The sequence below is a fragment of the Etheostoma spectabile genome, chromosome 15, assembly GCF_008692095.1.
Source record: "Etheostoma spectabile isolate EspeVRDwgs_2016 chromosome 15, UIUC_Espe_1.0, whole genome shotgun sequence".
In the NCBI taxonomy this organism is placed as follows: Eukaryota; Metazoa; Chordata; class Actinopteri; order Perciformes; family Percidae; genus Etheostoma; species Etheostoma spectabile.
The window spans coordinates 16,544,015-16,568,950 of NC_045747.1; the positions used below are offsets into that span (position 1 = coordinate 16,544,015).

At 40.3% G+C, this 24,936-nt stretch overlaps 2 protein-coding genes across 7 annotated transcripts in view; both read left to right on the plus strand.

The window, feature by feature from the left end:
* The first annotated feature begins 8,064 nt into the window (after window positions 1-8,064).
* gfap (glial fibrillary acidic protein) lies at window positions 8,065-15,334 on the plus strand. Its single transcript, XM_032537801.1, has 9 exons — window positions 8,065-8,696; window positions 10,787-10,847; window positions 10,946-11,041; window positions 11,163-11,324; window positions 11,410-11,535; window positions 12,180-12,400; window positions 12,495-12,538; window positions 12,792-12,874; window positions 13,075-15,334. The coding sequence occupies exons 1-9, from the start codon at window positions 8,155-8,157 to the stop codon at window positions 13,114-13,116; spliced, it is 1,377 nt and encodes a 458-aa protein (XP_032393692.1). The 5' UTR covers window positions 8,065-8,154; the 3' UTR covers window positions 13,117-15,334.
* Window positions 15,335-21,174: 5,840 nt separating this feature from the next.
* The window catches only part of kcnh6a (potassium voltage-gated channel, subfamily H (eag-related), member 6a), a 29,685-nt gene continuing 25,923 nt past the window's right edge, over window positions 21,175-24,936 (plus strand). For 2 of the 6 annotated variants that reach the window (XR_004335230.1, XR_004335231.1), the window contains exon 1: window positions 21,175-21,783. Coding sequence is in view for 4 of the 6 variants with exons in the window: in XM_032536983.1 (XP_032392874.1) it covers window positions 21,708-21,783 (76 nt within the window). In the remaining 2 variants the exon portion in view is untranslated. The remainder of the gene's footprint in view (window positions 21,784-24,936) is intronic. The other 4 variants (XM_032536983.1, XM_032536984.1, XM_032536986.1 and 1 more) reach the window with 2 other exon arrangements.

Genomic DNA, 24,936 nt, shown 5'->3' on the forward strand with positions numbered 1-24,936 from the left:
AAGACATGACTTTATTTTTCTCCACAGAAAAAAAAACACTCCCTATCACTATTACTGTCCTACCTGTAAAAGTAATGAATGCATGCAGAGCAATTAAGAGAATCAGTGCATTTCAGTACAGTCTTGCAATATCAATCAAATAATTCACTCCTATAAAGTATGAGGATGACATGCACTGTAATTATGAAAGAGGGGCTAAGGGTGGATTTTTCTTTTTGACTCAACTGTCTTATTATACCTTCCGCCTCAATGTGACTTAGGTAGAAACCTGCCATCCTCTTCCTGTAGATATTCAGTATAGTACAGTACAGTTTTTGTCAGCAAACAAAGTGCCAAAAAGGAGCAGGTAAAAAAATATATGCTACGTTTTGGTATCAGTTATATGTGGAAGGTATGGTTTGAAAATACAAAGCTACGGCCTTAATTTGGAAGTGATTTCCGTTGCCTTTGCCTAAGCACTAACAGTTAATGTGTGTCTGGCCCAAACATCCCTGACTGAGAAGCCTTAGCTTAAGGATCTATTTTAAATCAGATGCACTTTTATATAAAATGAATGTTGTGGAATTTTTGTTCTCTACCAAAATTAGATTTCTTTTTTTTTTACTTCAAATGTGAAACTTGTTTCATTTTTATTTATATCCCCATGTCCATCCCGTTTAGATTTTTTATAAGCAAATATATATGTATAAATATATTTTTTATATTTAGACAATGTCAAATCTAATGATACTTTCAGGACTTTGTGTCATTAAAGTAAATCATTGAAAGCAGCTGGTTTTGCAGACATTACAGAATTGGGGTTTATAAATGAAAAAAGGGTGCAAAAACGAACTCTGGCTGCCTGGTTCTTGTTCCAGCTCAAACAAAAAACCTTTCCACACACTTAGTTATACATTTAGATGACAGGTTACGGAAACTTTGCAAAATTTGCTCATACTGCTCTGACACATGGATGAGGTTTTATGAATGAAACCTTTAAGGGCTTAAACTGCTGGGAGTATTTTGTGTGAGGATCTCAGTGTTACTGAAATGTAATTGAAGGGCGTGTGTGAGCCAAAGATGAGCAGGATTGGAGCCAGTGCTGGATGTCAGAGTTCGTTGTTCAACCTAGACGACGACTTTGTTTATCCCAGGGTTCAGACGCGTCCAGTCTTCTGGACAAAGGGCTTGCTGCTTAAAGCTAACATGAGAACTTTCTATAGGGCTGCTACTGGCTAAAGGCAGCTAAAATATGTTCAGTGTTGTAAATAATGCATTTTTTTTAAGGAAAAGACAGCACGATTAAGAACCCTGTGGTAAACAAATGAACACAAACTAGTTGTTTAGAGATCTATATATGTAAATGTATGATTATGTATCATGACTTGCAGTGCAAAGTCTAATGTATCAAATTTATTTTATAGCAAGAAAAGAATAGTATGTTTAATGACAGTGTGTGTATGTGTATTTATATATACACACACACCATGAGCTTTCTCCAAAACAAATAAAAAAAATGTTTAAGTTTTTAAAAATGTGGTCTTTGTTGTTTTGATTATGTATTGAAGGACAGTTGTGGCCTTTCCAGACTTGGTGAGTCCAGTAAATGAAAGGTGACTGACTTCATTGTTAGCAGTAAATAGCTACTTTATTGATGCACTCATTTTCCTCTCTCTCTTTCTTTCTCTCTCTCTCTCTCTCTCTCTCTATCATTTTATTTCTTCCTCTGTTCTCTCATGAAGGAAAACAGGAGGCAGTGACACAGGAAGGAGAGATTTCTACAACCGTGTCTGGCTGTGAAATGGGTACGCAGATTGTATCGAACAAAGGGCCTTTTTCTTTGGTAGGTGTTTGTGGCTTCCTCTGCTTCCCTCGCTCTTCAACCTCTAGATGTTATATGTCAGAGAGGATTGGTTTGAGTAGTTTAATCCTGAATTCAACATGTTGGCTTTCTGATAAAATATCAGCACAGCTACCACTTTGGTCCAGACTGAAACATCTCTGAAATTATTTGAGGGATTGCTGTGACATTTGGTACAGACGTTTATGGTACTTAGAGGAAAAATCCCACTGGGTTTGGTGATCCTTTAGTGCCACCAGCAGGTTGACATGACATAAAATTTCTTGACAGAGTTTGCATAGATTGCCATGAAATTTTACATCCCCCTCAGAACTGTAATTGTTTTGGGGATCACTTAATGTTTCCTCTAGTGCCATCATCAGGCCAAACATTTGAATTTGTCCAACACTAATTACAGTATCAGCTGTACTTTGCCAGCTGATTGCCAGTTTGCAAATGTTAGCATGATAAACTAAGACAGTGAACACGGTCAAGATTTTACCTGCTTTTACCATCATACCGAACAGAACATAAAATCCTTTAAAGGTCTTGTTAATGTGTCATATAAGCATAGGCACATATCTTTACAGAGCAGCTAGCTTGTATTATGATATTCTCTTTTTTCTGGCATATGATTCGCCAGATTTAAAGGTCCCATGGCTTAAATTTCACTTAATGAGGTTTTTTAACATTAATATGCGTTCTCCCAGCCTGCCTATGGCCCCCGAGTGGCTAGAAATGGCAATAGGTGTAAACTGACCCCTAGATATCCTGCTCTGTCTTTGAGAAAAAGAAAGCTCAGATGAGCCGATCTGGAATCTTGCTCCTTATGAGGTCATAAGGGGCAAGGTTACCTTCCCTTTCTCTGCTTTGCCTGCCCAGAGAATTTGGCCCACCCATGAGCAAGCCCCTTTCATTATGACTTTCAATCGAGCAAAGTGGCAGTTGGTCAAGGCCACACTCCCACCCTCCACCTTGCCCCCCCCCCCCCGTAATTTGGCACAAAGGATGAATTTCTGGAAAGAGACTTCAGATATGGTATTAGAGGACCACTAAGGTCTATATAAAAGCATTCAAAAAGCAGCATGCCATGGGACCTTTAAAGATTTGATGACCATAAGTGTGTGTTCCAACATTCAAACAACCATATGGTTTAAAAACTACAGTCTGAGTTAGTATCTGAGTGTGCTTGTTGTGCGGTGTGTCTGTGATTGTGTGGTATGCAGCTCTGTCTCTGTGGTATATTTGGGCCCCCAGCATTTCTGCTGACAGGCAGACTGGAGCTTCGGGTCTGACCCGGAATCTCCACCGGCCCTCTTTGTGGCTGCGCTCTGTCTGGACCCAGTGGTGCCGAGACATATGGCCTGCTTGTCTGTCCCAGTTAAGCCCCCCTGATTTTCATCACAGCTCATCCCCATGAAGCCTTGCTGGTTCAATACCCCCCAAGCATTTAGCTGTGTTGTTTTTATCTCGTCATGTCTCAGGGTTCAGAAATGCACCTGAGGGTCAGCAGCACAAAGGAGCCACACATTTGATCTATCATTGACAATCAAGATGCAGTCAAGTGCAGACAACTGGATTAAAAAAAGGTATAGGTTCATAAAGTTGGCTAATTGTGTAACAAGTTGTCATGATGAGTAGTGGTGAAAAGTTACCAAGTACATTTACTCTTTTTATGGTACTTTATACTTCTACTCTACTAAATTACAGAAGGGAATACTGTACTTCTTACTCTCCAGTCATTTGAGAGAGGTTCCAGGGAGATTGATATTACTAGGACCTGGTGGTGGCCACAACAAAAAGGCAAGTCAAATGTCAAAGTTTAAAGGGCCCATGGCATGAAAATTTCACTTTATGAGTTTTTTTTAAAAACATTTTAACATTAATACTCTCCCAGCCTGCCTGTGGTCCCCCAGTGGCTAGAAATGGCAATAGGTGTAAACCGAGCCCTGGGTATCCTGCTCTGCCTCTGAGAAAATGAAAGCTCAGATGGGCCGATCTGAAATCTTGCTCCTATGAGGTCAAAAGGAGCAAGGTTACCTCCCCTTTCTCAGCTTTGCCCGTCCAGAGAATTTGGCCCACCCACGAGAGAGAGACATCATGGCTTTCAAACAAGCAAAGTGGCAGTTGGTCGAGGCCACCCCCCCCAGTCTCCTCCTCAAAAGCTACAGACACAGAAATGGCACATCCTGCCAGCTGCATCCAGACTTAACGAGCACCTTCAGGTGTTCCCAGTTGCTCTAACGATCCCCTGCAGATGGAGCACAGACAGATGAATGAAGCCTACTCAAGATGACCATCAGGGGTCATCACACTATTTACCTTGGACATTAAGATTTTACATAAACCAGTCAGCTAATGCATTGCTGTAGATTAAACAACCCAACAGAACAAATATATATCCACCTTGAGCAGCTACGACATTACCATGCTTCCTACACAAAGAAGCATCAGAAATATTAGCAAAATAATTCAATGTGAAGGATTATACATTATGGATACTTTTCCTTTTAAACTAAGTATTTTGTTGATGATAGTCCTGTACTTTTATTGAAGTAAAGTTATTTTTACATTGGGGTAGTGCCACATTCAGTAGTAGCAGTAACAAAAATATCAGAATAGCTCTTCCATCTCTGAACACAAGGATTTGCAAGAATTCTATTAAAATGAGGACAATACACATATAAGGTCAGTTTACCAGACAGCGAAATAAACTTAGATTTAGATTTATATCAAACCAATTTTTACTCAAAATGTCTTTCTTAGACAACATTTGGAATAGATAAAGTCAAGTCTGGACTCACCTGAACAAGTGTTCAGGAGTAAAGTAACAGCTGCTGGACTAGATGCATAGGCCAATTATGACAAATTAGGCTCCTGGGCACAGACACGCAAAAAAGGACCCACCATCTTTCCTACATAGGAGCAAGAGCAGCCTTGGCATTCTCTGTCTAGCTGCAGTTGCTTTGCGTCACCTTATAATCATTTTATATTTCTTTCTAGTCATTTTGCTTCTCTTTGGGGTCAGTGTGTGTCTCTTCGAGTGACATTTTGCAGGTGAAGGCCAGTAGGAGGGGTATGCCCGTCCAGTAATGCATCCATGACTAAATGAAGGTGTAAACAGATCCTCTTACTGACGTGAAATGATTTTGGTGTAACTCTGCCATTTCAAAAAACACTTTCTCACCTTTAAAGAACAGAGGTGATTTCACTGCTGGATCTCAGACATGCATCTGTTTCTCAAAGGAAAAAGCCTTTCTTTGCTTTCTCTCCAAATGCTGTTAAATGTTTTTTGGTATCACGTTTTTTGTGAGGGTGTTCTCCAATGTGCTTCCATTGTTTAGTCTGTTTTTACTCATGCTTACATGCTTTTTTTGGGATCTGTTTCTTTTTGTTTGCAGCCTCAGGCCTTACTGATGAGGACTAACACAGGTGGTTGAAATTAATCTTTTGTACAGTTATTCATGGTAAGTAAGAAAAATCATGTTTTAGTATAAGTCATTGTTACTTTTCTTAAATAAGGCTGTTCCTCCTTTATTTACAACCAGTCCGGGAAACCAGGGCCTTGATGAAGGTGGGGCGGAGACAGTATATCCAACTCTATAGTCAGGATTCAATTTGGCATTTGGCCATCAGTGAGGGTGAGGGATAGCTGCGGAGAGGTTCACACTGGGGATTCTGGGTGTAAAATGCCAGAGCACAAAGCAAGTGTTGAGTGTTACGCCGCCAAACTAAGCTGGCAGCCTTGTGTCTTTGGCCTGACATCAGAATGAGCCCAGCAGCATTAAGATTCTGCCGTGCACCCTTTTTCCTTGTAAGTCCTGCAAACGAAATGGTCTCCTCATGTCGGACACATGAATCAGCTGTTTGACTTGGCCCTCCAGTGGCTCCAGCAGCAAGGAGTGAGGGGCCTGCTCCACCCACTCTTGTCTCTCTGTGAATGTTTAATGTTCTGGACATATTACCTCAGTGACCAGATCTGAGGCAACGGCCGTGATTGTCTAAAAAATCCAAAGAGGCGAAACAATTAGTGTCACCTTAATGATGCAACCCGCCGTTAATCCTTAGAAACTGAGCCTTTTAAAGTTAACAAGTCTCTGCCAGACTTACAGTGAGCCATCTCATTTAACCTCTATTAACAAGAGAGCAATTGGAATTCAAGACACTGCGTTGTTTTTCGTCCTTCTCAGCAACAACCAGATAGTAGAGCCATACAGTGCTTTATTTACCCAGTGCCACTGGTTTCCACTCCCTCTGATTTTATGACCCAGTAACAAAGAAGTCCTATATGTCCCACTGCTGTTGTGGTTTTAATAGCAACAATACAGTTAAATGACTATACCACTGTTTTACCATCTTAACTACAAATAATGTTTCAATTAAACTTTCAACTATTGTTGGAAGATTTACTAGGCTACTTTAAAATGTCAGACTATATTTGTAGTAAGTAAGACAAAACACATTGTTTTTCAGAACAATTGCCGTGCCCTAATTGTTTTCGTCTTCAGGGATTCAGTCGTCACAATTTCATCTACATTCATCCCGTCCCAGCTGAAGTGACCTGACGTAGCCGGCCATGCGGTTGTCAAGGTAACGGGGGAAAAGGGTTTTGTAACGCAGCCTCTGTTAGTCGTCCTGGAGTTCAGATTAGGTCTACACTCCCCACTCCCTCCCTCCCATTTCTCCTCAGTTCTACCATCCATCTGTCCAGTACGTCTAATAACCAGAACATAGTGAACACCCCAGAGTCCTTCAGTCTCACTGGAGCCTTGGCAACATGAATCTACCACTGCGATAATGAAAGTTTCTGCAGCATGATGCTCAACCAAGTGTAGATATACAGTTACGTTAATTTAAGAAATAATTTTTTTAGCTATAAGATAATGACAATGCATGACAATCTTCCATGTATCCCTGGTCACTGGCTCAGGTGCTTTTGTGCTGACACTTTGGCGTACACCATTCTTGGTGCTGAGTGGCGCATGCTTAAATAAACAGAATTCTTTGAGTGCCATGAAATCAATTAAATAAATTATGTGCAAACACACTTTAGTTTGGTCAAGTCATATCTTTTTTTACATCACAAAATGTATTTCTTGCTTCAAAATTAAGAAAACACGAATGATGTTAAGATATTGAATGAATAACACTTAAAGAGAATTTCATAACACAAAATGTGTATTGTATTGTGTTTAGTGTAAAAGACAAATAATAATACTCTTAATGTAACTATCATGTCTGTCTTTTTTGTGTCACAGTATGCAAACAAAAAGACCCTTGCAAAATGAAGTGTGCCACAATTGTATTAACACTGTGTTCAAGGAAAGTATGTGATTGGTGTTATAGCCATAGTAAAACCTTGGGTTATAAAAGGTTATTTAGTTTTTATTACATACAGATTTACAAATGAAGTATTGTTTTAAACCAAGATGTGATTCTGTATTATTTTATACGTTAATTACACTGTTACTATCCCTCAGCAAGGTGCATAAAAAATATTAGCGTTGAACACTTGACCAAAACATATAATTGGTATAATTAAAAGCTTATTTAAATGGTTAATGAAATGGGCAAAAAACTGAGATAACTAACAGATAAGAACAGAGTTATACTGAAAATTGTGGCTTTAATGAAGACTAATCTAATTCCTTGATTCCCATTAGAGTAAGCAGGTGTTTAGTGAATAATTGTAGGTAGTTAGAATAATCCAAAGAGGAGAGAAAACAACGCTGAGGTTCTATAAGCTGTTTGCCTCCTTAGTGGGACCCAAAGTGGAATTCCACTAAATCCTGCAGGCTTATATTTTAGACTTTGTGCAACAAACCAAAAAAGTTTATGTTTCTTAATTGATGTGCTTCATCTGTCAATCTTCTGTTGGTTTATTTGATTAGAGTGTGAAGATCTCTTCTCAACAGCTCCATCCTTTTATTCCTTCAAACTTTCTGTTTTCTGTTTTTGTGAGAGAGCATGTGTGGTCAGGTTGAATTGGCGGCCAGACCCTGTCACACAAAATCCTTTTCATTCAGCTGGAACAGAAAGAAAGAGAAAGACATAAAGGGGTGAAAGCAAGATTGTGTGAGAGAGAGAGAGTCAGAGGCCGAGGGAGAAGACAAAAAGGGGGGGGAGGCCAAGAGACATTTGTAGTTGAGTGGACGAGCACTGACAATCCCTGGCACACAGCTCTTTGAGTGTCATGTAAACCACCCATTCCCTCTCTCTTTTTGTCCCATTCCCTGCCTGCCTGCCACCCTCCCTCTTCTCTGCCGCACCCTGTGGCCTCTCGGCTTTGGACTTGGGGGTTCACCCTGCCTCTATAAAAGCCCTGTTTGTGCCCCATGTGTGCTTCATTCCCCATCATGGAAAGTCAGAGAGTCCAGTCCTCGTACAGGAAGCGCTTTGGGCCTCAGGGCTCTGGCAGCACAGGAGTCAGAATTGGGAGCCTTTCTTCAGGCCGCTTCTCCTGGCATGGCACCCCACGCAACCTCACCCACTCCAGCCCCATGTCCCGGATCTCCTTCGGCTCAACAAACACGGCCCTGCTCCTGGGGAGCCCTGTGGACCGGCTAGACTTCCCAGCTGACTCCCTGATGAAGGCCCAGTACAAGGAGACACGCACCAATGAGAAAATGGAGATGATGGGCCTGAATGACCGTTTTGCCAGCTACATAGAGAAGGTGCGCCTGTTGGAGCAGCAGAACAAGGTGCTGGTGGCGGAGCTGAACCAGCTGAAGGGGAAAGAGCCCAGCCGCCTGGGAGACATCTACCAAGAGGAGCTGAGAGAGCTGCGCAGGCAGGTGGACAGTCTTACTACTGGCAAAGCTCGGCAGGAGATAGAGAAGGACAACCTGGCTGCAGATCTGACCATGCTCAAGCAGAGGTAGGAGTAAGCAGGGTGGGACTCCTGTAGGGTGGAGGATCGGGTTGGTCTGATGTACAGCAGCACTTTTGTCATAATGTCACTGACTTTTGCAAATTATGTGTTTTGCTTGCTTGATTTTTCTTTCTGATGATAAAAACACATTCATTTTTAGATTTGGCACAAAACGTTTTGGAAGTTTCCTTGGACAAAAAACCGCACAATGGCTGAAAAACAAATGGAAAGGAAAAAAAATAGATATTTAAAGATACATTCACAAGGGTGCTAATATTTCAAATTTAGATCAACTAATAAAAAGACATGTAACAGGTGGTAGGAAGAAGTACCAAACTTCTTCCCAATTTCTCCCTTCTTGTGGATATCTGAGTTTTACTCACTGAATTTCTGTTTTATCTTCTGTAAAGTGAGAAAGAAGCATCACGAGAATTATATCCTCTTAAAAAATATTGGTCCTTATCCACATTTGCTCACAAATTTGCTTTGGGATTTTGTAAAATATCAGGACTGGAAAAAGACATTCAGTATGCATGATTTTGAGGTCTCTCAGAACAAAATAACATAGGTTCATTGCATAGCTGAGAGTTTATTCTTTTCTTTTTAATTACGAATGCATTCATATGCAGATTTGGTTTTTCTCTCTTTCGGTGGAATGCAGACAACTGTGCTCTACCCAAGCTCCTGGATCCCTCTTCACAAACTTGATCCTGACTGAATTGAGTGAGTGTGGAGGAATGAGGCTAACACAATGGCAGCTGTCCACAAAAGAAGTAGACAGCCAGGCAGATGTTCTCTTGTCCTCTGTTACTCCAAAACAGTGATTCACTGCAGTCACATACAGCTTTTAGGTGGCAGGAATCTATGATTGAATTTAGGGAAGGAGAATAACCAATTTAATGTCCCTGACGGTGTAAAAGGTCTCCTGCAGGCTCTTCTCTACCCTCTGACTACTACGAGCTGCCGCCCCATGAAAGAATGGCAGAGTGAATAATGATGGTCGTGGCGTAAAAAGACAAAGGTCACTTTTGTGATTCTGCAGCTTTTCTTGAACCACTCTATTTAGCCAACTCTGTGTGAAGCGATACAGATGTTACCTCAAGTCTGGGCATTTATGTTGCCATGACCCAGATGGATTGCAGTTTGGTGTGTGTGTGTGTGTGTGTGTGTGTGTGTGTGTGTGTGTGTGTGTGTGTTGTGTGTGTGTGTGTGTGTGTGTGTGTGTGTGTGTGTGTGTGTGTGTGTGTGTGTGTGTGTGTGTGTGTGTGTGTGTGTGTGTGTGTGTGTGGTGTGTGTGTGGTGTGTGTGTGTGTGTTTGTGTGTGTGTGTGTTGTGTGTGTGTGTGTGTGTGTGTGTGTGTGTGTGTGTGTGTGTGTGTGTGTGTGTGTGTGTGTGTGTGCGCGAACTCCATCCCGTGGGAAAGGCCTCTGGCTGTTAGATTGGAGGGAATGTGTAATGATGCATAAGATGCCCTTTCAGCTGGGCCCCAGCCCTCTTCTGAAAAACAAGGAGCAGCAATGAAGCTCACACTAAAAATCTGATCGCAACGCTTGATATAGGTTTTCAATTATTTAACAGGAAAGTCTCATTTGAATTGCAGAAAACAGTATAGTTTCTCTCTTACTGATGTTGTGCCATAAAGCAGCAGGTGGAAACAAAACATTTGGCTACTACCAGGAATGAGAGCAACACAATTGTTGGGATTACTTATAGGGTTATTTCACTTTTGGAAAGGTGAATATGTGTTTTAAATTGGGTCACTTATGTAGTAGAAATGTGAAATTGTTTTAGAAATTGATGCCTCTAGGCCGAGAAAAGACAGAAAATGTGTTTTTGGCTAATGTGGATGAAAGACACCAAATCCCAACACGCACTTGCTTTGACGTTCTACGAGTCCCCTCCCAAGCCATGCCTACCCTTTACAGACATAGACAGACGGTGAGGCATTCAACTCAACTCAACAAGATTTGTAACGGATTTTCCACAAGAAACACATACTTTTTTATTAAAATGTATGTTATAATTTCAGCATTGTACATCAGAACCTATGAAGCACTTTAATTTCCTGTTTCAATCCTTTTATGTGACTAAATCAGATTGCAAGATGAGATTGGCCTCCGACAGGATGCAGAGAACAATCTAAATGCCTATAGACAGGTAATTCTGCTGATATTCCTTTAAAATTCATAATCCAAGGAATCAATTTGTTCTGACAGCCCACCCTTATTCCTCCATGTGCCTCATTCTTTGCATAGGATGTGGATGAGGCGTCTCTCAATCGTGTTCAGCTGGAGAGGAAGATCGATGCCCTGCAAGATGAAATCAACTTTCTAAAGAAGACTCATGAAGAGGTAAGAATAACATTGAAAGAAAAAAAACATGCCCAATTAACTTTAACTGTCACTACCTGTGCCACATTTAACCATCAAATGAACTTTACTTCCCTTTTCCCACTACCTTTCCCCGTCCCAGGAGCTGCGTGAGTTACAGGAGCAGATCATGGCCCACCAGGTGCATGTTGACGTGGATGTATCCAAACCAGACCTGACTGCTGCTCTAAGGGACATCAGGGTCCAGTATGAAACCATGGCCACCTCAAACATGCAGGAGACTGAGGACTGGTACCGATCCAAGGTCAGAGGACTCAAACATATACCATTCATGAAGTGTGTAGTACTGAGAAGTAGAGTTATGTACTTGAACATACCTTTGTACACAGTTTGCTGACCTGACAGATGCAGCCAATCGAAATGCAGAAGCCCTGCGTCAGGCCAAACAGGACGCCAATGAATACCGGCGTCAGATCCAAGTGGTGACCTGCGATCTTGAGGCTCTCCGCGGAACAGTAAGTCCAGAAAAACACTGTGTGTTGTGAAAATATTGGCTAATGTAATCCCTCTCTGATAAAATGAACATGATGCAGGTTCATCAATTACATATTTAGTGTAAAAACAATTGGGCAATTCCTGAAATTTTAATTATACGTTTTGGTGCCACACAATTACAGTGAAGTCAGACAGTAAGTAGCAAACAGTGACAATTATTTGCTCTACACAATATCACAATGGAGCTGAGAAGCAGGTTAAAGTGCTGGCTCCCAACTTCTAGGATGTTAAAAGTCACATCATATGAACAGAATAGAAAATGTTGCTCTTTTAATTCATAACGTCCAAATTTTACTTACTAAACAAAACATATTTAAAACCTGTACAGACAGCAAGACAATGACACTTACTTAAACTTAACATGTTAAAACATGGGTGTCTTGCCTGTAAACTAGGATTATTTTATAGAAGACTAATGTAGCAGACATAGTAGTAGAAACAGATGTAGCGGTACTAGTAAAACTTACAGTATCAGTCAGTGTTGGCAGCATAAATGGTCTTTAAAATAATCTGATTTTGAACATTACAATGAATCCTCAGTAAAGTAGCGTCTGCTACATTAGATGTTGGTGTTCATCACTCGGCCTTGTCTCTTCTCTTTAAGAACGAGTCTCTGGAACGCCAGCTCCGGGAGCTTGAGGACCGCTTCGCCATGGAGACTACAGGTTACCAAGATACAGTGAGCCATCTGGAGGAGGACATCCATGCGCTGAAGGAGGAGATGGCGAGACACCTGCAGGAGTACCAGGACCTTCTCAACGTCAAGCTGGCCCTGGATATCGAGATTGCCACCTACAGGAAGCTGCTGGAGGGGGAGGAGAGCAGGTGAGCCACAGCTCGGCAGATCGGTTGGGTTGGACACAACCAACAAATGTAAACAAGTCATGATAGTAGATATTCATCCTTCTTCTTCCTTCAGGATAACCATTCCTGTTCAGAGTTTTTCCAACCTGCAGTTTAGAGGTCAGTATCAACATCAACATCATCGTCATCATTATCATTATATTTTGCAATAATGGATATTCTAATTTTACTAGGAGAATTTGAGATTTTTTTGCAGGAGGTCACAGTGGTGTCCTCACCCATTAAGTATACTGCATTTACTGTATACCTGTTAACTGAGTAAAACATATTTGAACATAATAATAAAGTATGTATTTTTTTGTACTGTATGTATTTCTTAGATTGCAATTTTTGTCCTTTATTAATCATTTAGAAACCAGTCTGGACACTAAAACCCCAGAAGCCCACGTGAAGAGGAGCATCCTGGTTCGAACTGTAGAGACCAGAGATGGGGAGGTATGTGCTTTTACAAAACAACACATTTAATCTCCCGGACACTGAAGCAGGCCAGTAATGCACATCTCAGCATTTCCCTGTGGAGGGCAGTGTTGAACCCTTCTTCACACTCATTCACTTACCACACCTGATGCCATTAGCAGCAAAAACTCACTAGGGTTTTTTTTTCTGTTTTTAACTCTGATGTATTTTCTTTTCAGATCATTAAGGAATCAACAACTGAACATAAAGATCTTCCATAAAGTTCCGTCCTCTGTCATGATCTGAGGATCACTTCAATTTTGTTTTTTGTTTCCAAACCCCAAAGCTGCCTCATCAGTTGTTACATTATTTCATTTTTCTCTACTTTCATCATCACCTACCTGCAGGCTAATCTGTTTACTGCCCCACAACCATGACATTCCCATTGAATGTATGCACAAAACATCTTTGTTCAGCTTTTGTACAGCTGTGAGTAGGCTGTAGATCACTTATCTTAAATGGCCTTTAGCTTGTTCCAATAAAAACTAATGGAAATCACTGGTACTTTTAATTTAGACTGACAGACCAGATTTTCTAGCATATTTTCAGATTAGCGGCCTTAGAAGATGCCTTAAAACAGTTGTGGAGTTGCGAGCTAATATCTTCAGATAATATGTAGTATGGTGGACGTATGGTTATGTGTATGTGAAATGTGGCAAGGGAAGTACAAGAGCAAGTTGTGGTTTTGCTGACATCAGAATTGGATTTAGAGTGGGATTGAGAGGTATGTGTATGTTAGAGCAGCTTTCAGCAGAACGTCAGGTGAATTTGGGCTGTTTTTATTTAACCCTTGCCTGGTGCTATATCCTTTTGTTGTAGCAGCAGCCACCTCTGTTTGTGTGTTGCTGCTTATATTACCTGCAGGTGTTTTCAATTAGGGCATCACTTGTGGCTCATTAGATGTGTGCTCAGATTGGAGGTGAGTGGAGCTATGCTGTGAGTTTGCACAGATCATGAAACTCATGTGTCCATGTTACTTTTTCACACAACCCTCAACCTCACTAGGTGGCCAAACAACCTGCTATGGCGGCTTTTGATGCCTAAAACTGCAAAACCAGGAGATGACAAATGTGTACAACATACTGGACAGTCAGTGATCTGTAGACATTGTGATTGAGTTTACTGTATATGTTTCTTTACTGACACCAGGTAAAAACACTAGACAAAGCCCAAAGGTGCTCAAGAGTCAAGTAAGATCTGTCGGCAATATCAAAATCACAAGGACATCAGACAAAGACAGCTGACAGGCAATTGAGATTAAATCACTGCAGAGTCCAAAATGAATTAAAGGTATGATCTTTAATATGAGTTAAGGCATCAGGATTTGTGCGCAGTCATTTGCATAACAACCTATTTTAGGTGTGTGTGTGTTTTTCCCACATGACTGCACCAACGGCAGATGCTGAATGTTTGTGTGCTTTTGACTCAGAGGGCCGTGACCATGGCAACTTTTACAATGATGTCAATTGCATTCTTTTGCATATTAAAAAGTTGTCCCATCAACAGCAAAACTAACAATAGTCAGAGGAGTCTGTATAAACCTACACAGTCCTGAGGGGATGTCTAGTGAGCCAAAATATACAAGAACAACTTTCCCTTTACATCTGCTCTTCTGCATCTTCCATCGCACACTCAGCTCTTGGTGTCCTCTCTTGAACACAACCTGATAAGACATTTTTTTGACACCAGGATGCGTCAGGACATGTCTACTTATCCAGCAGGGGTGATAGGGACAGAGCCAGGTGTGGAGTAGGTGTTCGGAAGATGATGAGTTGTCCTCCAGCCTCCATTTAATCCACCAACCTCCCTTCTCCAAATTCACCGGCCAATTTCTGTAGGGATTGGCTGATAGAGAGTGAGACACCGAGACAGCAGAGAATGAGATAACCTTCAATAAAACCCACAGCACCAGATATCTGTATTTGTTTTATCTTGAAAGGGAGGATGCTGGGGTAAAAAGGCAAAAGAGGGTGGGAGGCTGATAGGATGGACGGATGTCACAGCTTAATCACAGCAATCCAAATCTCCTGCTTTGTTGGAAGTCCCGCTGAATGAAGCCGTGCTGACAGGCCCTGCCACTAATGAGAGTGGCGCTAGGCCGAAGCTGACTGTCGCTGTGCTAGTCACCAAGGACACGCTGTGGACTTGTATTCCCATGTGTCCCACACCTTCTCCCCTGGCTCCACATCTTCCACTTGTGTCACTCAACCCCTTCTTCTGTTTCTCCCAATAACATGCAACCCTCTCTTGTATTCACTTTGTTTTTGAATGTCGATCTTAGATTGAATTTCTGACTCCTCGTCTTGTAGCAAAGACACAGATGAATCTTGCTTTTTTTTTTTGGTAAGACACCTCTGGAGATGTGAATGTAACATTAGTTTTGACCAGTGCTATGCACAATGATGTCATGTTAACAACATTAAAATTTTGTCTGTTAGAGTTGATGCCTTTTGTTTTGTTTTTAGCAAGATTTCCATCCATTTTTATTGTTCACATGTTCGTAGTTATGCTCATTTGTATATGTTTCAATACTGACACATTCACAACCGTTTAAAAGTTCATAATCTCCCGCCACAAAAGCTTGATTGGGTATAGTCAGATGGCTGAATGGACTATTCTATAGCTGCATCTCATGCCTCTTATTGGAACCTGAAGTTGTTTTGTCCCTCCTTGGTAAAGGCTAAACAGCTGACGCTTCAGAGTAAAAGGCCATTTCATCCCTCTACAACAAAATTGCTTGTTTCCTCTCTCCTCCGATGATTTCCTCGCATCTCTCCCATGCCTCCTCAAGGAATGGAGGCAAGTGGAGGACTCGAGGCAATTTAAGCGACATGAGAAGCACCTCAGATTTCTGAATGGTCGTTGATGCTTCTAAGTTTTAGAAAACCCTCTTTACAAATAGATGCTATTTTGTATAAAGGGTTTGTTTTGTGCATGGAGAACAAGGTTTCAAGCAGAATGACAACCAAAAGGATAGAAAGTGACCAATACTATTTCATTTCAAATGTATACAATATTTTTGGTGTCTGAATTACACTATTTTAATCTCTTTTGAAATAGCCATTATTGAAGAATGGAAGAAAAAACATCAATTTAGCAGTTGATTCCAACCTTCAGCTTTCCTCTGACTGAAAAGATGACATAAGTGCTCTAAATTAAAGATTTCAAGGGATAGTAATGTAGGAATTTAATTTGTCACGTCCTTTAACTTTGGATTTCAATTTGGTTTGTTTGAGTGATTAAAGGATAGTTCCACTCAAATTAATATTATTGCTGTAGCAAGGAGATTTCTAAAGGAGTAATTCACAGCCGACACTCATTAGAAAGTTTAACCAAAGCCAATAAGAGGCCTCAGCAGTCTGAGTTTAAACAAAATCTTCTCTTTGTGTTGCTGTCCTCCATCGCACCTCAGCTAGGACATTGTCTGGGGAAACAATTTTTAGTACTTAAAAGACTTTATCTGTGGAAGATACACACTTGATATGTCTAGCTCAAACTGCTGAAGCCTCATAATAACCCTGGATTTTGTCCCACACCTCATTCATTTGAAGAATGTTAGAGTTTTCTTCCCAGCCAGCAGGGAGGAATGAATACAGCACACAAAAGCTAATTCAGTTTGGGTAAGTGAGAATTGTTTTTAGACAGACTTGAAAACATGAGAACATTCTTTAAGTTTTGTGTTACTGCATTTCATAAACACATCCTTTTTAAGAGCTGTTGCACCCTCTGAATCATCTTGGTTCTATTGGCTCCCTTCACTACAACAAATACTGTAATGTCTCCCAATTAGGAAAGCTTGAACAAACTGAAAACACCCGGTATGGTGGCAGCTTTGTTTTTGAGGATTCAAGCAGTGTATACGTGCTATATGATATACTGGGAAACATCTTTCACATTTAGTTGTAAGAAACAATTAGAGAAGGACTTTCAAACCGAATATAATCTAAATAAAAAGACCAAAGCCTTGTTTGTATCAATTTTGTTTAACAAAAGCATGAAGATAAATTTGAGAGAAGCTATAATCTAACAGATGTGCAGCATAGTTTGAGCTCAGTGCTCTCCCTCAAGCAGAGAGCTCAAAATGTTCGATTTTTTCCCCCATTTTTATCTGCTACTTGAGGCATTTAACAAGAAAGTAATAAAGATGACATCAGAAACCTTTTCTATAGAGTCAAAACTACAAATGCATCTAACCTTGATTATAGTTTTCCATACAAAACATTTGTGTAAATGTGGTTTGAAATTAAAAGTGACTTCAAGGCTTTTAAAGACCCAACATGGAAGTAAAAGCTTTCCAGCACATACATGTTTTTGTCCTGAGCTTCAGTATATTTGAAAGTAATGCAGACATTCTTACAGAAAAACGCATCATTCTTTGGGATGATGTGTGTTGAGGTTTGACTCAGTAACTGACTGTGTGTGTGTGTGTGTGTGTGTGTGTGTGTGTGTGTGTAACGTACAGTATGTTTGGTTTTGCCCAGCTCTTATCAGAGAAATGGTGAGTCTCAGGTCTGGACAGAAGTCAACCCTGAGCTGAAGGAATTCCAGGCTGATAAAACTCTCAGGGCGCTGGTTCTAAAACGCTTTCTCATCCAAAGCTGTTCCACAGGGCCGGGAAGGGGTAAGGATATGAATTTCTAAGCTCATTATCTTTCCACAGCGGGTGCGAGGTGACAACAGATGTCATGTTAGCTACAGAAAACATGCATACACACGGTCACCCAGTCTAGTTAAAAAATGCCAAAACTTTTTTTTGTACAAATACACAAGCACGGACTTCCAGTAAGTGTTCAGGCAAGATGAAAATACCATTAATTGTGGTATGACTTCAACACAGTTTTCTCTCATCAAGCCATTCCTTTCTTCCCTAATAAGTTATGCTGATGCTTTTCATAAATACGACAAATAACATCAACATGAGAGCACATACTGTACCATTGCCAAGGCTGCACAGATTGTTTTTTTTATAATTGCCAATGTGTAGGAATTTTTAATCTGCATCTAATTTGAGTTTACATTGAAGTACTCAAACAAAACAATGATTAATCGGCAGCTTTTTGATTAACCAATGAATTAATGAAGTAATATCCAAGCACAAATGCCACAAATTACCTAGTTCAAGGTTCTCAGTTGTTTGGATATGCTGCTTTTGTTTATTTAATATGACTCTAAACTAAATATGTTTGGGTTTTGGACTGCTGGTAGACACAATAAACCATCTGAAGGGTCTCCTTGGACTTAAGGAAATTGGAACAGGTGTTTTTAACTATATGCTGACATGATATGGATCACACAATTTATCACTTAATATCCATTCATAGATAATGAAACAGCAATTTTTCATCAAAATAAATAATGTAAGCACTTTTGGATATTCCTGGATCACCATATGGATGTGAATCCACAGCTATTTTTCATGTGAATTTCAAGTTTAAGATATCCTGCTGACTAATAAACACACAAACAAAAAGACAAATGCAAAAACAATGTTCTTGATGAGCTAATAAACTGAAATGTTTGACTTTTCAGTTTGCATAAATAATCAGGGGGATGCTGCGGCAGGTCCTACAAACTCCTAAGTGTCATCCAGTGTTGATGCCAACACTCTTTGTCTTTCGCTGCCTTCTTTAGTGCACATTCCTGTCTTACTTGGCTCTCACACCAAAAGGTCATGGGAAGGCATGTGTGCTCCTTAGTTAATTTTAGCCGTCATTTCATCAAGGCCATTGAGACAAAACACAGAACAACCACCTCCGCCTGTCTGTCGGGACCATAAAGCTACATTCCCTCTGATCTCCAAACACCCTTTACAGACTGGACCACTGAACAGATACTCATACCAACTGCTTTTTTGGACAAAGTAGAGCGATGACTTAGATTTTTAGGTCACTGACCTGCCATCTGGCCATGAATGGTCTCCCAATGGTCTAATGATTAAACAACAATGGGTCATACCTAGACTCTGGAAAGCTCAGATATCCACAGGAGTAAATAAACTGTAACTAAAGCTGCCAACAGCCATGAATGAGCCCTTGCACCTGCCTTCACCGACCTCTAGTCAGTGCTCAGGCCCTAATTTCAGGATTTTAGACCAATGCCGTGGTAGCGTCAGGGTTGCCAGTGGTCTTGGAGACATATTAAAATAAAAGTAGCATGGTAGACTGGCCTGTAAATACCACTTAGCATTAGGCCTATACATCACTCAGCCTAGCTGGTCAATGAAACTCTTCTGTGGCAGCTATTCCAAACCACAACAACTAAAAATGGCCTGTGTGTGTGTGTGTGTGTGTGTGTGTGTGTGTGTGTGTGTGTGTGTGTGTGTGTGTGTGGTTGTTGGTGGTTGTGTGTGTGTGTCTCCTCTTTGGGTGAAAATGTGCATAACAAAGTTGAATTGGATGTTTTTGTGAAGAAACTGCTTCAACATACAAAACAGATGTTTCTTTTCTGAAAGATTTAAAGGAAACATGGCAACACCCCCCCCCCCCCCCACACACACCACACACACACCACGACAACATGACAAGGGTGCCATTTTAAAACTTATTACGTATAAATTGAATAATACACCTGAAGTGTGATGGCAGCCAGAGAGAGAGAGAGAAGAGGTTGTTCCAAGAGAGAGATGACGGAGAGAGGAGAGAGAGAGAGAGAGAGAGAGAGAGAAAGAGAGAGAGAGAGAGAGAGAGAGAGGATGCTGCTATTTTGAGCTCAGAGACTTGTGATGTAGAGTGAAGCAGAGAAGACTGATGGGGGTCTGCACTCTGTCAGTGTCAGACCACTATCAAGTCATCCATGATCAAGTAAACATCACTTCAGGACATGGATTTCAAAATAAAAACGTATCTTTACTGAGGCACACGTCTTTAAGTCTTTTTAAGTCACTGGTGCAGTGCCCGCTTGCAGCTTTCTCCAGATCATTGTACCTCAAAAAAACCTTGCAGAATTTTAATATGCTATGATATAGTACTGACTTACCTAGTTCTACTTTACTTCTACACATTCACCTGACAGAGAAAGGTTACTGGTTACATTGCAGATTCAGATTTTTCTCACAAAATGCAACAATCAAGCCAAACTGATTTCACATAGAATTTGATGTGATATGTATCATCATTATCTAATTAAAAAAAACACAGGTGCTGTGCAGTTTGAGTTTTGCACGTAGCTTCAGTTGTGCCCACTGTCGTTCAGCAATCAAAAAACTGTAAGCCCTTTAGGTAACAGACACTCAAGTGTCTTGCTGTAAGAACTAATCTCAGACATTTGCCTCGTCCATGGACTAACTGCGGTTGATAAACAAAACACTGATGTAGGCCTATGATTAGATTTATTTACTTATTAATCTAAGGTGCCGGAGCAGTTCTGGATCATCCGAACACCTTACTGTGGCAGGGGAGCAAGGTGTGGGGAGGGCTCATTAGCAAGGCCAGGTGAGCTTACTGAACTCTCCCTTCAAATGCAGTAGTGTGCTGGAACCAGGTATGTCCGACAAACACCAGAGACAATCAGCCACGCTGGCTGTTGGAGTTTGTTAACCGTTGAACATTGAATTATTCATTTTTTTTTCTGACTGGTAAAAATACAGTAAAACTTTTAAAGTGGCCTTTTGTTGTGGCCACCTAAGGCCCACCATTGCAACAATGATGCTCTCTAATCAGCATCTTTATATGCCACACCTGTGAGGTGGATGGATTTTCTCGGCAAAGGAGAATTGCCCACTAACACAGATTTAGACAGATTTTTAAACACTATTTGAGAAAAATAAGCCTTTTGTGTACATAAAAGAAATCTTAGATCTATAAGTTTAGCTCATGAAAGATGGGTGCAAAAACAAAAGTGATGCATTTATAATTTTGTTTAGAGTACGTATTACCTAACTTACCAAAAAATGGCTTTTAAATGACATTATTTTATAATGTAGGTTGTACCTGAAACTGTTTTAGTGATTATGAAAGAAAAAACAAATTTTAGATTTGGGGGTGGCCACAAATTTGGGGAACAAATAACGTGGGCTATTTTGGGACAGCACTAGGCGTGGCTTATACATTAATACATTTTCACTCATAAAGCTTGTGGTAGCCACCTTGGACAGATTTTAAAACAAATTTAAATTTAATTTGTGCATAATCCTGCAAGCTTGTATTCAGAGAAAAAAATAAATTCTTTGCCTTTATTTTGAAAGTCTCTCAAATATTACGTCCGTTTTGACCTGGTTAACTCAGACTGACTTGTCACTGTCTAGCCGGGGGGGGCGGTAGAAAGGGATTGGATCCAGGGAACCTGGATGATCAGAGCTTCTTCTTTTTGCAGTGTCCAAACTTGATGGAGAATTTTGCGATAAATATCAACAAAAACGAGCAATCCTGCATCTTCTGTTTCCAACTTCTTCTCCTAAAACAGGTTCCCTTTTCAGCCTAGAGGATACCAAACTGCGGGAATCCGGTCCCTACTGTTTGTTTTTCTTTTTCAAGGTTAAGAAATGTTGCACATGGCTTTTGCAGAATCCTAGTCTACTTTATTTTCATTTTATCAGTGTGTATATCAGCGTGCAACATCCTGCATCTGCTATCTCCCTGGCAACCAGACCTCCTCTCCATTATTGTCCGGCGCTTCATCCCTGATCACCGTCAGCGGCAGCCTGTGAAGGAAATCAAAACCCTGCTTTTGACGCTTGTCCTCCAAGTGGAAGCAGATTTTTTTTACTTCTACAGGTGGCACTTCAAATTATAGTGTAGGCTACTTTATTTTTTAAATTTATTTTTTAAACTAGTAAGGTTCATGTGTCGGGGAAGTCTTTTCTCTCAGCACCAAAATGCCCGTGAGACGCGGTCATGTTGCGCTTCAGAACACCTACCTGGACACTATCATCAGGAAATTCGACGGGCAAAGTAAGTGCACATTATGAAATCAAATTACGTTATGACCATGAGATGCGTCACACACACACACAGTTGATCTTAGTGATTTTAAAACACCCACCAATGGCGACAGAAAACCTTCACCATATGCATAATGCATGCACTGTTGGACACCCTACATACACAGCCTTAGCAATCATTTTAATAAGGATTTAAAATTTGTTGAGTGATTTTAATTAATCTGATAAAGCTGACTGATAGCCCCAAACAGGTGTAAAGAAAGTGTAAGTTTGCCCTCCACCTGAAGGGAGGGGGGGAGGTAGTAATGTTCCCAGTTACTCACTGAAAAAAAAAAAGGATTTCTGACAGCTTATGGCTATCATCAGTTGAGTCGTGGGATTGTTAAAATAGAGCATTGTTGTGAATGGAACAGGGTTGGATTTACTTTTACTTTTTTATATTGTGAATAATGTGATTAAAACCTTTTTAGTTTGGTGCCAAAGTACAATTTTATGCCTTAACTTTTCACCTATAGAGTTAGCCACACAATGTTGCCAGTTGCAAAAAGGCTACAGCCTCCTGTATCCTTCATATTTCATACTTGGTTTGGCTTTGCCTAAACATAATCAGAAAAGGGTTTATTGCCAAATAAGTTACACTGCTGAGAAAATTCCCTTGGTGGTTGGTGCACACATAAACAAACAAAGAAACCTATGTATGCAAAATAGCTGTTTAACATAAGTAAAAGGAGGGTGAGTGGATTGAGTGCAGAATGTGCAAACAATATTATGTACAACAGGCAGGTGTATAGTCCAGAATGGAGGTTAAGAGGAACAGGTGGCGGACTAACAAGCTTTTAATGTATCTAAAATCAGATGTCTCCCGCCCCCCAACCCTTGCTCCTTTTATGTTTGAGGTGTTATTGTTCCTATGTGCGATTGTGTGTGCTCATGTGATGCCTAATATTATGTTCCATTAGCTCACATGTTCCACAAAGAGAGACCACTGCTCACACATTTAGAGAGAAAAAAATCTGATGTCGGACATAGTGCCTTGTTTTGACTAACTGTATCTCCATTTAACCTTATTACATTACATTAGATTTATAAAAATGATGCAACCAAAAACTGCGAGAATCATGTGAGTAGAGATCTTCTGCACATCAAACATTGCATTTCAGTCATTTTTCATTTTTGTTGGTATGATTTCTTGTTTCCGTCTACAAATGTAATACATAATGGAACGTAATCAATACTGCTTTTCAGTCTGCCTTTCAAGTCAGTTTTTTCCCTTTTCTCCCTGGTACCATTACTGCCTACTTTTACCTCACTATGGACCTCTTTATAGAGTCTTACATCTTGAATGTAAGACTGAAAATAACCCTGACATCCTGAGCAGAAACTGACCAAACATGGGAAAATAGTTGATTGTTCTCAATCAGTTATAGTCTGATTACATCTGGGGCCAATAATGCTTGAATTTCTGAAGTTCCTTAATAAAAAGTTATTATGTAATGTCTCTACTGTATGCTCCTAAGTGTGCATGTATGCACGCGCAGCCACATGCACGTGCAGGACCAGGTGAGTGCATGTGCCACAGCAGTGCTGCTTAGCAACGGTGTGACGATCAGTGTTTCCACTTTGAGCCCCAGATAATGACTCTGAAACCGTGTGTGCTTTCTACCAGAAAAGCTCACCCATTTACTTTAAAGAGAAGGACTTAGGGAAGAGTCCCCTCCACTCATCTGTGTGGGCAGCAGACAAGGAGAGCTATGTAACCCAGTTTGACCACCGGATAAAAAAAGGGCCAGTCAGAGCAAATGTATGTACTTTTCATTCAGCTCATTAAACTCCTCCATTAGCAGGAACTGTCCTACTTCACTTTCATGGTGGACAATGTTTTGGCATGCTAATGCTGATGCCGCGAACTTTACAATCATCAATATCAGGAACTGGATGGTATATGAGCTTGGAATTACTATTAAGGATTTTTTTTGAGTGCAAAGTAACTCAGAGTTAATACTCAAAGGTTTGACAACGTAGGAAAAAAATAACTCTGGTCCAGTTTCCTGGAGTAGAAATACTCAGATTCTTTTCTTAAGTTAAAAATACCAATGCAACAATTTAAAAAGTCCTGCATTTAAAATCCAGTAAAAGTACAGAAGTATTATAAGCTAAATGTACTTAAAGTATCAAAAGTACTTGCTCTTCAGAAAAGCAGCCCCTGTTAATGACATATTATAATAAATTAGATTATTAATACTGAAGCATCAATATGTAAGCAGCATTTATCTGTTGTAGCTGCATGAGGTGAAACTATTTTCAACTACTTTATATACAGTCAATTACCTACGTTCAGTGGTTTGTGAAATGATTAATGTGAGTTTTCATACTGGAAACACTGCTCGCATTAAATAAAAGTCAAAGCTCATAGATACTTCCTCCACCACTGGCAGTGTGAATAGAGATGAGGACATAGAAACATCATATTTCTAAGGATTCCAGTTTATTTAAAAAATCTTACAGGCTAATCCTGACGGACATCAACAACCTGTGAATTCCCTTAAGTTAAGTGAGAGCAGGTGGGACGCCACACAGGTCCTTATGTTAAAGTGGCCATCTGCTTCTTCTTAGTCCCCTGGGAGGGATTGTGACTAAATGCTTGTTCTTGGGGGGAGAGTACTCTTAAGGTGGACAAATTCATTAGTTCCTTTTGCCGATTGTCTAGCTGGGACCATGATGTGTAAGTGTAATTGTATTGTAAATATCCTAAAGATTTGTTGATCAATATCTAATGTAATATTATTCACTTAAAAAAGAAGAGGCAGTAAGTAATGTTATTATATATTCAGTAAAAAGTTTAATCAAGACCAAATTATGACGTTTTAATAACTATGTTATCATATGAAATGTTATTATGCCCTAGAAATGTATCAGTAACTAACAGTAAAGCTTGCAAACTTAAAAAAACTAAAACCCCACACAGCTGGCTTGTGCTCAATCTGAATTCCCCTAACGTTTCTCTACCTATTTAAGGTCCCATGAGATGAAAATGTCACTTTTTTTATAGCCAGTCCCCCAGTGACTAGAAATGGCAATAGATGTAAACCGAGCCCTGGGTATCCTGCTCTGCTTTGAGAAATGAAAGCTCAGAAGGGCCAATCTGGAATCTTGCTCCTTATGA